This window comes from Odocoileus virginianus, chromosome 1 (assembly GCF_023699985.2).
Source record: "Odocoileus virginianus isolate 20LAN1187 ecotype Illinois chromosome 1, Ovbor_1.2, whole genome shotgun sequence".
Classification (NCBI taxonomy): Eukaryota; Metazoa; Chordata; class Mammalia; order Artiodactyla; family Cervidae; genus Odocoileus; species Odocoileus virginianus.
The window spans coordinates 86,066,297-86,079,128 of record NC_069674.1 but is presented as its reverse complement, the minus strand read 5'-3'; the positions used below and the strand labels follow the sequence as shown (position 1 = coordinate 86,079,128).

The following is a 12,832-nucleotide window of genomic DNA, read 5'->3' as shown; positions in this document are numbered from 1 at the left end:
GATAGACACTGTAGGTCTGATGAACCTCCTCATGAACTCACTGCACCACACGGTGGGTGCTATGAATTGAGTCAGCCATGAAGCTGAGGACTTGGGGATAATGGCTCCATCACAGAAGAGGACTTCCAAATAACTGTGAATGGTTTTGTAGACTGAACTGTGCACTACATCTTGCCCTAAGTCTGAGAAAAATATTTTAGAGGCACAGTTCTTGTTAGTTACATAGACTACAAAATCATTCCACTTTCTCCTAATACCAATTGCCCAAAGCGGGGGGGACTATAATAAGAAGCTTAGTTTATAGTTTTAAAAATCAAAATAAAGATTGTGGTAGGAAAATGAAGTCTTAGTCAAATTTGAAAGCTTATATTGTGAGAATTCCTGTAGCTATTTATTGTAATTATTTACTTTATCATCACTGGTTTTTGAGTTCAGCCTGTTCAATGACTAGGTAAATTCTTTAGTAAAGATCTGTAACTTAGTGAGTCAGTACTGAAATTGTGATGACTAGGTAGATAAGAGTCTTGATATTCAAGCATCTTTGCTAGAACAGCCTGAAATTCCCTGTGATGCAATGAAGAGAGGAGTGGGCTAAAAGGCAGAAGGCCAGCCCTCCCATTTGTCATCTGCTTGTCTGTGAACAAATTCTCAAAACTTCTCTAAGCCTCAAATTCTTCATCTATAAAATGGGCATAAAAATGGCTTAGTATACTCCAGGGCTGTTGTGAGGATCAGAAGAAATAATCCTTGTGCAAATTCTCTGTAATCTGTAAAGCTCTGCTATCTTGCCCATTATAGAACATTATGGAAAGCAGGTGGAATAGTTCAAGGATCTGTGGAACCACCTCCACAATAACGTTAATGATAAGCACAGTGTGGGCTGGGTCAGTGTAATGTGTTCATGCCCTCTTTCCCTGTCTGCACAGGCAGGCTAAAGCATTGCAAGATGTCATCCTCTTGGGCTTTTGCCCTGTGCTCTATCCCAGGACAATAGCACTGCTTTACTTGCAGGCAGCTGACCAACTTGTAGTCAGAGATGACTTCTTTGAAGCAGACTCCTAACTCCTGATTGTGGATCCAGGTCCCTCAAGGAATATGGTGGTGGTGGTTTAGCCGCTACGTTGTGTCTGACTCTTTGCGACCCCATTGACTGTAGCCGGCCAGGTCCTCTGTCCATAGGATCCTCCAGGCAAGAATACTGGAGTGGGTTGCCATTTCCTTCTCCAGGGAATCTTCCCAACCCAGGAATTGAAACCGGGTCTCCTGCCTTGCAGGCAGGTTCTTTACCAACTGAGCTACCAGGGAAGCCTTCAAGGAGTACAGTTGACCCAAAACAACCTTTCTTGGCTCTCAACAGGGAAGAGGTTTATACAGCAGTTTTGCCCTTCCTGTGCTTATATTATCTCCTGAAGTGTGCATATACATGTGTGTATACAGTCTTTATAGCATGGACAGATCAAGGTGCTAGTTAATTGAAAATGTTATTTGAAGGCAGATATAGTTCTGTATCTGCTTTAATAATCTGTATTCACAAATAATCAGCATAACTTTACTATTTTTTTTTTCACTTATCTACCCACATGAAGGTCAGTTTCCTATTATTTGTAGTTCAGACTTATTGTAAGAATGACTAATATTGTAGGGGAAAACCTCCCTATTCTAAGAAAATAGTCTGTTTTTCTGCAGTCCATTTAGATAAAGAGCCTTGGGAAGATTTAAGAATAAATTGTCCTTTTTCATTGACAAATATTCCCCCACTGGCCTCTCTTTCTTTTCCAGGCAACTAAAAATAGTCTTAATTTGTGCCAAATTCTGAATCAGTTTTGTCCCTAAAAGGTGTGAATAGAACTACTTATCCACTGATCTTGTCCATGAGTAGAGGGAAGTGTATGGAGGCTCTGATGCATGCTCATAGACACACACACCCCATATGCATATACATGTAGAGGGCCCATATCCCTGAAACATTTTAGGAGGACTCTTTAAATGGCCATATTTCAGTTATGCAGCTGTAGTTACTGTGGTAACTTTGGTTTAATGTGGCTTGTCGGAAATGCAGATATTATAAGTGGAAACTAGTATGTGTCAACATAGAAATGCATGTTAATTTTCTTTATAACAGTGTTCAGATAACCAAGCTTTCATAATGTTAGAAGAATATATAATGATTAGGCAGTTATTAAAAAGGTTGAATGGCACAGAGAGTAGCTTACATTTTTGAAAGGTATTTAATGATGGTATTTTGGAAACCAAATTCTTATTTTCACTTGAGATTGACTTTGCATCTCAAGTCCAGAGCTTTGAAGATAAAACTATACAGTTGTGTAGCGATACAATTATGTATCGATAAATGGCCATAGACAGTTGTCATGCATGTTTGTGGAAATAAATGGCAGAAGTGTGTAGAAATAGAAACATCTTTTTAATCTTAGATTTTGGGACAAGTAGCAAAAGTTTGGCTTTGTATGTATGTCTAATTTTGGAAATTATTGGTTAAGTTGAGTTTTATTTGAAGTATACTAGTGTCAATTTTACAAAGTGGCATTATAGATTAAAAATAACTTTTTTTTTAAAACACAGAGTAACTATGCCTTTGAAGGAAAGTACCTTCCAATGCTGCTTCACTTACATTCTCTTAAAGTTTCCTGTCCCTCGCTTTTTGTTATTTTTGATTTGAAATCAGACTGTTCTATTGAGAATCAAGAATGTATCTAGAGCATTTCAAAATATTTTAGGTTGCAGTGTAAAAAAACTAAAATGTTAAAAATCTCAAAGTCCACAGTCATCAATTTTAGGTAGTCTATAAATTCAAATTTCACTCAATTTTAGCATTCACTTTGTTTCTTTAACCTTTTAATTATGAAGCATATGACATCTCAATTTTCTCACCTATAAGGATAGAGAAGGGAGTTACAAGTATCTATTAGCATGGTTGATGTGAAAATAATGTAAAATATGGTAATATATCTAAAAGTACTTTGTAATTAAAGAACTATGCAAATGATGTTATTACATTAAAAATATAATACTGACATCTTTTTATTTGGAAGCCACTGTCAGAATGTCTATTTGCTGATATAGAAATCAAAGGAATTTTTTGCTGTTCATTTTTCATCTTTTTTTTTGTAGAAATACTGCTTTCTCATCAACCTGGAAATTAAGATTCTTTAAATAATGCTGATAAAGTAACACATCGGTATAAATTTTTGAAGCAGATTTATGAAAATATGCATTTTATTGTTTCTAAATCATAATGTATATCCAGCATGAATGATGTGGTAAGAATTAGCCTGTTAGAATTGATTACCTATTTTTAATAACTAGCATACTTCTATTTTGAGACCATTTGAAGTGTTATAGGTATTCTTAGTGATGTTATATGGTTCTTCAAGGGAAATATGTATTTATATCTGTGTTATACATTTGGACAAAAATAGTAATAACACTTTCACAATACTGATTGGAAAACGAGTCACAATAAATATGTTGGATTTTCAAGATAAAAAGATGTACGGTTCTCAGATTTACAGCATACTGTCTATAAAAATAGTGCAATTGGGATATACTATTTTAGTAAGAAACTCATTAAGTACAACTTTTAAGAGCTTCTTTTTCCTCTTGATTTTCTAAACTTTGAAATTCCAGTAAGCTGTTGGGAAAATGTCCTTCCTATTGCTCTTTGCTGCCGTGTCTAGAAGTGAGAGTACATTCAAATTAAAAACAGAAAGTCCCTTAAATTCCTTTCAAGAAGTCCATCCTGTAAGTGCCACTCCTGAAAAGACTATGGTTGTTATTACTTTTGACTGGAGCAAGATTGCAAAAGACTTGAAGAAGAAATGGAAATAGTAATGACAATTTTCTGTCACCCTTGTAGTTTACGGTGTATTTGTTACACTTCTTTTTAGTCTATTACAGTGTTTTTGGCAAGAAGTCCTTACCTTTAGAAGGAAATCTGTAACAGTAATAGTTAAGAATACTGTATAATGAGATACTTATTATAATTAAAATTTAATTAAAATTTAAAATATCTGTAATAATGATAACACCAAATTAGTTATAATTGTAAATAGGAAACTAATTATAATTATGTGGAGTGCTTTTCAGGCTTCCCAGGTGACTCAGTGGTAAATAATCCACCTGCCCACGCAGGAGACTCAGGTTCAATCCCTGGGTCGGGAAGATTCCTTGGCGAAAGGAGTGACAATCCACTCTAGTATTCTTACTAGAAATCCCGTGGACAGAGAAGCCTGGTGGACTATATATAGTTCATGGGGTTGCAAAGGAGTCGAACATGACTTAATGACTAAACAACAATAACACGAAGTGTTTTTCGTGTATTCTTTCCACATCTATTATTTTATTTTAGTGTTTGAATATTTTTGTGCTTTGGTAAATTTGCTCTTCTATAAATGAAGACTTAAGAAACCTGGGAGGTTGATGTGACTACCTCAGAGACTCTCCATGGAGCTGTGGCTGAACTGAAACTCAAGGCTGGTCCTCTTATATTTCTTTTCCTGTGTGGCTTGACGTAACGTATATAATACACAGGCATTTTTCTTTCATTCTAGGTTCCGCCTAGACCAGCTTCTCGTGGACCAGCATTGCCAGCTAACAGAAGGCTGTGAGTCTGCATCTCGGCCCATCCATCCTTCTCCTTATTCCCATGATGAGTTCACCAGTGCGGTCCGGTCAGTCTGGTTGCTTTTTAAACTTTAAACAAATTTAGTATGAAAGGTGTTGTTTTGTATTGCTTCAAGTTAAGCAATTTAAATTGTGAAATGACTTTTTTCTCCTGATAAAATTTGTTCGATATAATGAATTTTGAACTGTGTTCTATAGCCAATCCTCTATTGCATAACCAACTTGCATTCCAGGCAATTAATTTCATTTGCTTTGTTATCTGAGCAGTAGACTTTAATTCTTCTGCTGCAAATGTAACATTTGGGGTAAATTTTATGAAGTTATAAATATTTATTAAATATAACGTAGGCATCTAATTTACATCCATAGTCTTTCTGACCAAATACCTGTCTGTATGCTTTTTAAATGGTGTCGCGGTCTTTGCAAGTCAGCTTTGTGGATTTACTCCTCTTCCATCTCTGTGACACACAGGAAGGATATTTTTCTTCCCCACCCTTCTTTGCTGCCACTCCTGTTTCCTATATACATATTTAATTATAATCTCAACACCTGCTTCCTCTGAGTCCAGTTAATGTGTGGCTCATGTAGTGTTGTGATCAGCACAGCCAACACCCGTTTCTCCAGGAATAGGGTGTCACTTTTGGAACAAACATGATCCAAATCTTCAGAATGATGGAATAGCTTCAGATATCACATGTGAAACATAGACAAATTTAAAAAGAAATTTCTGTTTGGATCATTATGGGAGTATTTATTTCTGTGTATTCTTTAAAAATATTTCAGCATATTGATATCCTTGAGTTATCCAACTCCTGAGGTTGAAGCTAGTATAATATTTTACTCAGTTTATAAAGGGAAATCTTTTGCCAAGATTTTCACTCTGTGGAAGGCTGGTCACACCCAGATCAGCTGCTCTGGAATTTCAGTGTCTCATCAGCCTTCCCCACATCCCCAGCAAGTTGCCAGTTTCTATGTTGAATTTGGAACTAGAAATTATTGGAGAGTGTAACAGTATTTGTTTGTTCTAAATGATGTAGTAAAGATATTCAAGAATCTTTAGTCACAGTCATGATTTATAATTGGCATTATTATCTGAATAAGAGATGAAGTTACCTAGGCTTCTTATATCTGAGTCCATGTAGCTCAGGGGTTCTCAACTTTAGCATCAGTGGGAGGGCTTGTTAAAATGAAGCCACTTCCCCATTTTTTTGTTTTTTTGATTCAGGTCTTAGGTGTGTCCCAGGAATTGCAGTATTTACAGGTTTCTCTAGGTGATGCTGCTGCTGCCTGGGGACTACACTTTGGGAAGCATGGGTCTAGCCTACTAAGCCTGTTCCTTCCTCCGCCTCTGCCTGCTCCCCACCCGTTCTTGGCCCCACACCCCTACCCTCACAGGCAGCCCTCTGTGTGACCTGCATTACTTATCACAATTAAGTATAGAATTACAGTCCTTTCTATTGAGTTGAACCTAAGAGGATATTTGCATCTTATATATGTGTATATTACCTTTAAAATATGTATTACAGTAAGTCCCCTACATATGAACGAGTTCCATTCCAAGAGTGCGTTTCTAAGTTCAATTTGTTAGTAAGTCCAACAAAGTTAGCCTAGGTCCCCACTAACACAATCCGTTGTATGGTACTGTACTGTAATAAGTTTATAATACTTTTCACACAAATAACACATGCATGAAAAATAAGCAGAAAAGTGAAGCGTTTTTAGTCTTGTAGTACAGAACCTTAGAAAGCAGAGTAGTACAACCGCTGGCGTGCAGGGGCCGGCACGCATGTCCACGTCTTTGAAAGCTCCCGTCTTTAAGGTTCGCATGTAGGGGACTTACTGTGTGTATATTTTCTCTGTCAATGGGAGTATATGTATTTATTTATATATACATTTAATGTTTCAAAATTACATAATTTAAAAGAAACATTTAATTTAGAAATACCATAGTCAAACTTTTTTTTCTTGTGGTGGAATATGTTGGAATCACTAAAAAACATACTGAAAGAAGTTGGAACAAATTGGCTAAGTACAGATGTGACTTACAGATGTGGAACAGGTATAGCAGGCTAGACCGGTGCTTCCCAAACCTACTCCATTTCTACAAGTTACTGTCTAGAATTTATACAGGGAGTGCTCTTAATTTTCAAGACCAGAAGCTATACTTTTTATATATTTTTATAAAATTGTCTATGTCTCTTTATTCTCTACTCATCTTCCCCATATCTTCTCCACATTGTTTGTTTACCTCCCACTTTTACTTCACAGAGAATGACAGGCCAGATAGAACCATGGGAAAATAGATTTTTTGTTATTTCTACCTGAATTTGTAATCTTGAAATGGACACAAAATGCAGATCTCATTAAGGCTAATGAAGGATGAAACTGTATGGGAAATTTTTGGATCCAAATTATAATTAAACTCAACTTATAAAATTTAACTTTTAAATAGTTATTGGATTCACTTATTTTCTTCTTTTTTTATTGAAGTATAGTTGATGTGCAATATTATGTTAGCTACAGGTGTACAATATAATGGTTCACAATTTTTAAAGATTACTTTCCATTTATAGTTGTAAAATATTGGCTACACTCCCCGTGTTGTTTAATATATCCTTGCAGCTTATTTTATATGTGACAAGTTGTATCTGTATATTGCCCCTCTCCCCTTCCCTCTCCCTCATGGTAATCACTAGTTTTTCCTCTGTATCTGTAAATCTGTTTCTTTTTGGTTACATTCACTAGTTTGTTGTACTTTTTAGATTCCACATGTAAGTGATATCATACAGTATTTGTTTCTCTAACTTATTTCACTCAGGGCAATTCTCTTCATGTCCATTCATCTTTTGCACATGGCAGAATTTCAAAATGGACCCTTTTATTTTTAAGGTGAAACGCACAATCCTGTCAGAACACTGTTGTAAGCCGTTAGATTCCCAGTTTAGCCGGTCAAGGCCTGTTTAAAGGTATATACTTGGCAATGAATGAATACAGAAATATTTTGATCACCTTATTTGAAAAGGAGAATCGATAAAATGTAATAAGAAATATTTAAAAATTTCACCTGGTTAAAAAAAAGTGGACCAAATGACAGGAAGACAAACAGGTGAGAAATTCTATGGTTGATGCTTAATGTCATCTATGGACATCTTAGGTCGTTTCTCAGGTATGTCTGTATTACATCTAATTTCATTCTAAAAGTAATGAGTTTTTATTGAGAGATCAGTGTAAGGGTTATTCCAGTCTTAATTTTCTCATCTGATGTGTGGAACAGAATGTGGGAGTGACATTTTTGTTGTTGAGGTAACTGCTTAAGAGGTAAAGTATATTGGGCAAAAAAGCTATAGAAACGAAGTGTACATGTAAGGAACAGATGGTCAGAAGTAACATTTACTGAACTTTGTGAGGTAAAAGAGAAAAGGAAGACAGATGAATGCATGCACCTAACTTTTGAGAGAGAAAAAATATATATGATTAAAGGAGTTTCAGGTTAAATAGAAATCTTATTGTCTGTGCAGCGTAGACTGTTGTTTGTGTAAGAAGGGGATGTGAATCCATGTTTTAAGGTGTGTATAGAGAAGGAGTGAGTAGCACATAAATTCAGCTTCTTATGCTCAATTTGTAGCATTATGTAAAGACTCAGAGTTCCTATATGTAAATGTAATACATAATAAGATGATCAAATATACTGGACTCCTTTTCAAAAAGACAAAGTAAAATAATACCAAATACTTGGATTAATCCCACAGATACCTAGCATAGCTCATTATTGGTAATATTTGACAACTGAAATCAGCATACCCTGCCAAGAGTATGATTTTTGTAATATGAAAATGTCCTTTGAGGCTCCTGTTTTGCTGAGGAGGTTATTGCCAGTCATGATAATCACTTAGTTAGAAGGAGAGTGGATGGTAAATGAGACAGTCACCAAGTGAAGCTCATTTGACTTTGGACTCATTAAAATTTTTCTTATGGACTTTCTTTCTTTTAAATGCTCTGGTCTGCTGAGAGCAGCATCCTACAGAGGTCTTAGTCAGTTATGTTTGGAGAGTTCTTATGAATGAACTCTAAACTGAAGAGAGTCATAGCAAATGGATCAGGTGGTGGGACTCTTCTGTTTATTCCAAATACAAACTATGATCAGAGAGACCTGAAATGCACTTTGCATTTATATAAAGGAAAATGTTCTAGCCACAAACATTAAAACATTCTTCAGCTACTGTTAGCCTGTATCTCACAGTGCCATATATATTCTGCTGGTGAGAAGTAACCTAATTGTTTGACTTAGAGAAACTGTTTTTCTCACATCTCCTTAAAAAAAAAAAAAACCTGTCTAAAAAGAATTAAATTGGCCTTATGCAATCACCATCCATTTATTTTGCCTTTGTTCTGCAAAGGGCTCTAAGGAGTTATTGTACACCAGAAAAATAGTCTCACTCCAGTTGTTCCAGAAATTCTTTATAGTAAGTATTTCAGATAGAGTATTTCTGTTTGTCTTGAGAATTGGTTCTGGGATGGTATAAATCTTATTTTCCTCAGGCATTGACAAAATTCTCATAGAAGTTCTCTAGCCATATTCAAATACAGTCAGTATCAAGGACTAAATATTACTGTCTCAATCATATATTCAGTCACACAATAAATACTGATTTCTGAATATGGAATACACTGATTTTTATTTTAATCTTGCTTCCCCGATAATGTTCTACGTTAGAGCACTGGGCATTGCTTTTGGGCTCTGAGGGGTCTGAATGGAGAAAAGACTACATGCATGAGACTGGCAGCTAGCTGCTGCAGTTAAGATAGTCATTCATTCAAAATTTACTATGCAAGTATTTGGGCTTCCCTGATAGCTCAGTTGATAAAGAATCGCCTGCAATGAAGGAGACCCTGGTTTGATTTCTGGGTTGGGAAGATCCACTGGAGAAGGGATAGGCTACCCACTCCGGTATTCTTGGGCTTCCCTTGTGGCTCAGCTGATAAAGAATCCACCTGCAACGCAGGAGACCTGGGTTCGATTCCTGGGTTGGCATGATCCCCTGGAGAAGGGAAAGGCTACCCACTCCAGTATTCTGACCTAGAGAATTCCATGGACTGTATAGACCCTGGCATCGCAAAGAGTCGGACACAGCTGAATGACTTTCACTCACTCATACATGTATTTTGTACTAAGCTGTGCGTTATTCAGTGGGGACACAAACAGTACTAAAATCATGGTTTCTACCCTCACGGACATACCTTTTAGTAAGAGAGACAGAAGTGTAAATAGTTTTGGTCCATTCAGTGTGTTAGGTGTTTTAATAATTATAGGAACAGAAGTTAATTTCTTCTGTATAGCAGTCTGTATGACATTTCTGGTAATTTATTTTTATCAGGATTGCCAAAATTCAGAAGGGAAGACTTTAGGGCTCATCTAACCTAGAGTTTTCCAAACATGTCAGGTAATAAATATCATCTGATGCTCTTGTCAAAAATACAGGTTCTTGGACCACCACCGCCCCTGCCCCCAGCCCCGTTGTTAAAAAAAAAAGACATGCTAAGCTATAGCTCACTTATTTTGCTTTCTGATAGATAAAAACCTAGTACTGTTGAAAACTAGTTCAGTCAGTTCAGTCGCTCAGTCGTGTCCGACTCTTTGCAACTCCATGAATCGCAGCACGCCAGGCCTCCTTATCCATCACCAACTCCCAGAGCTTACTCAAACTCATGTCCATCGAGTCAGTGATGCCATCCAGCCATCTCATCCTCTGTCGTCCCCTTCTCCTCCTGTCCCCAATCCCTCCCAGCATCAGGGTCTTTTCCAATGAGTCAACTCTTCGCATCAGGTGGCCAGAGTATTGGAGTTTCAGCTTCAGCATCAGTCCTTCCAATGAACACCCAGGACTGATCTCCTTTAGGATGGACTGGTTGGATCTCCTTGCAGTCCAAGGGACTCTCAAGAGTCTTCTCCAACACCACAGTTCAAAAGCATCAATTTTTCGGCGCTCAGCTTTCTTCACAATCCAACTCTCACATTCATACATGACCACTGGCAAAACCATAGCCTTGACTAGACAGACCTTTGTTGGCAAAGTAATGTCTCTGCTTTTTAATATGCTATCTAGGTAGGTCATAACTTTCCTTCCAAGGAGTAAGCGTCTTTTAGTTTCATGGCTGCAATCACCATCTGCAGTGATTTTGGAGCCCCCCCCAAAATAATGTCAGCCTCTGTTTCCCCATCTATATCCCATGCAGTGATGGGACCAGATGCCATGATCTTAGTTTTCTGAATGTTGAGCTTTAAGCCAACTTTTTCACTCTCCTCTTTCACTTTCATCAAGAGGCTTTTTAGTTCCTCTTCACTTTCTGCCGTAAGGGTGGTGTCATCTACATATCTGAGATTATTGATATTTCTCCCAGCAATCTTGATTCCAGCTTGTGCTTCTTCCAGCCCAGTGTTTCTCATGATGTACTCTGGATATAAGTTAAATAAGCAGGGTGACAATATACAGCCTTGACGTACTCCTTTCCCTATTTGGAACCAGTCTGTTGTTCCATGTCCAGTTCTAACTGTGGCTTCCTGACCTGCATACAGGTTTCTCAAGAGGCAGGTCAGGTGGTCTGGTATTCCCATCTCTTTCAGAATTTTCCACAGTTTATTGTGATCCACACAGTCAAAGGCTTTGGCATAGTCAATAAAGCAGAAATAGATGTTTTTCTGGAACTCTCTTGCTTTTTCAATGATTCAGCGAATGTTGGCAATTTGATCTCTGGTTCCCATGCCTTTTCTAAAACCAACTTGAACATCTGAAAGTTCACGGTTTACATATTGCTGAAGCCTGAGTTGGAGAATTTTGAGCATTACTTTACTAGCGTGTGAGATGAGTGCAATCGTGCGGTAGTTTGAGCATTCTTTGGCATTGCCTTTCTTTGGGACTAGAATGCAAACTGACCTTTTCCAGTCCTGTGGCCACTGCTGAGTTTTCCAAATTTGCTGGCATATTGAGTGCAGCACTTTCACAGCATCATCTTTTAGGCTTTGAAATAGCTCAACTGGAATTCCATCACCTCCACTTGCTTTGTTCATAGTGATGTAGTCAGGCCCACCTGACCTCACATTCCAGGATGTCTGGCTCTAGGTGAGTGATCACACCATTGTGATTATCTGGGTTGTGAAGATCTTTTTTGTATAGTTCTTTTGTGTATTCTTGCCACCTCTTCTTAATATCTTCTGCTTCTGTTAGGTCCATACCATTTCTGTCCTTTATCGAACTCATCTTTGCATGAAATGTTCCCTTGGTATCTCTGATTTTCTTGCGCTCTCTAGTCTTTCCATTCTGTTGTTTTCCTCTATTTCTTTGCATTGATTGCTGAGGAAGGCTTTCTTCTCTCTCCTTGCTATTCTTTGGAACTCTGCATTCAAATGGGAATATCTTTCCCTTTCTCTTTTGCTTTTCGCTTCTCTTCTTTTCACAGCTATTTGTAAGGCCTCCTCAGCCAACCATTTTGCCTTTTTGCATTTCTTCTTGATCCCTGTCTCCTGTACAATGTCACAAACCTCCATCCATAGTTCGTCAGGCACTCTCTAGAGGAAGTAATAATTTGTAATTAAATTCTGAAATTCTAGATCTTAATATTAATGTTTTCTCTGCTAGTAAGACATTCTGTTTTTATGTGGAGATGAACCAAAGAGATTCTTATAGGTAGAATACATTTTTTTCTTCCTCAGAACAAATTTCTAATTATTTAACACAAATCAAATTTTTAGAATGATCCAGAAAACATGATTTGAGTCTGAACATTTTTAAGAGTAAATAAATTAGGCTCTATGAGCCCTGGAGTGATTCCAGTGTGACTTTTAATTTTGATGAGTTGAATGTATATCATGTAATTTTGATGAAAATCCACCCAAAGGAATTTTCCAGACACAGAACACAATAGCCATCATGCCCCCTGGGATTTCATAATGTTGTGGCTTCATGGGCTCCTCAGTGAGTCTGGATGGCAGAGTTACTATAGTAACTGTATTCCTAAATCCTGTAATTTTAGTTTTCAAAGCGAATTGCATATAGGTGGCTCATTTCTGTTTTTTCCACCATTGTGGGAACACTATAACAACTATCCACCTTACTGAGTGAGGGACCTGGCTATTTATACAAACTAAAGGTTTGTGGCAAGATCTTATATTCTATTAATATTCCTTTTCTTTTTT

The 12,832-nt window shown here is 37.2% G+C and overlaps 1 protein-coding gene across 1 annotated transcript in view; it reads left to right on the top strand.

Annotated features, from left to right (window-relative positions):
- HDAC9 (histone deacetylase 9) overlaps nt 1–12,832 on the top strand; it is a 972,671-nt gene that overhangs the window by 73,858 nt on the left and 885,981 nt on the right. Inside the window, exon 2 of the mRNA XM_070470395.1 lies at nt 4,569–4,688. Within this exon, the coding sequence (XP_070326496.1) occupies nt 4,664–4,688 (25 nt within the window). The 5' untranslated portion in view covers nt 4,569–4,663. The remainder of the gene's footprint in view (nt 1–4,568; nt 4,689–12,832) is intronic.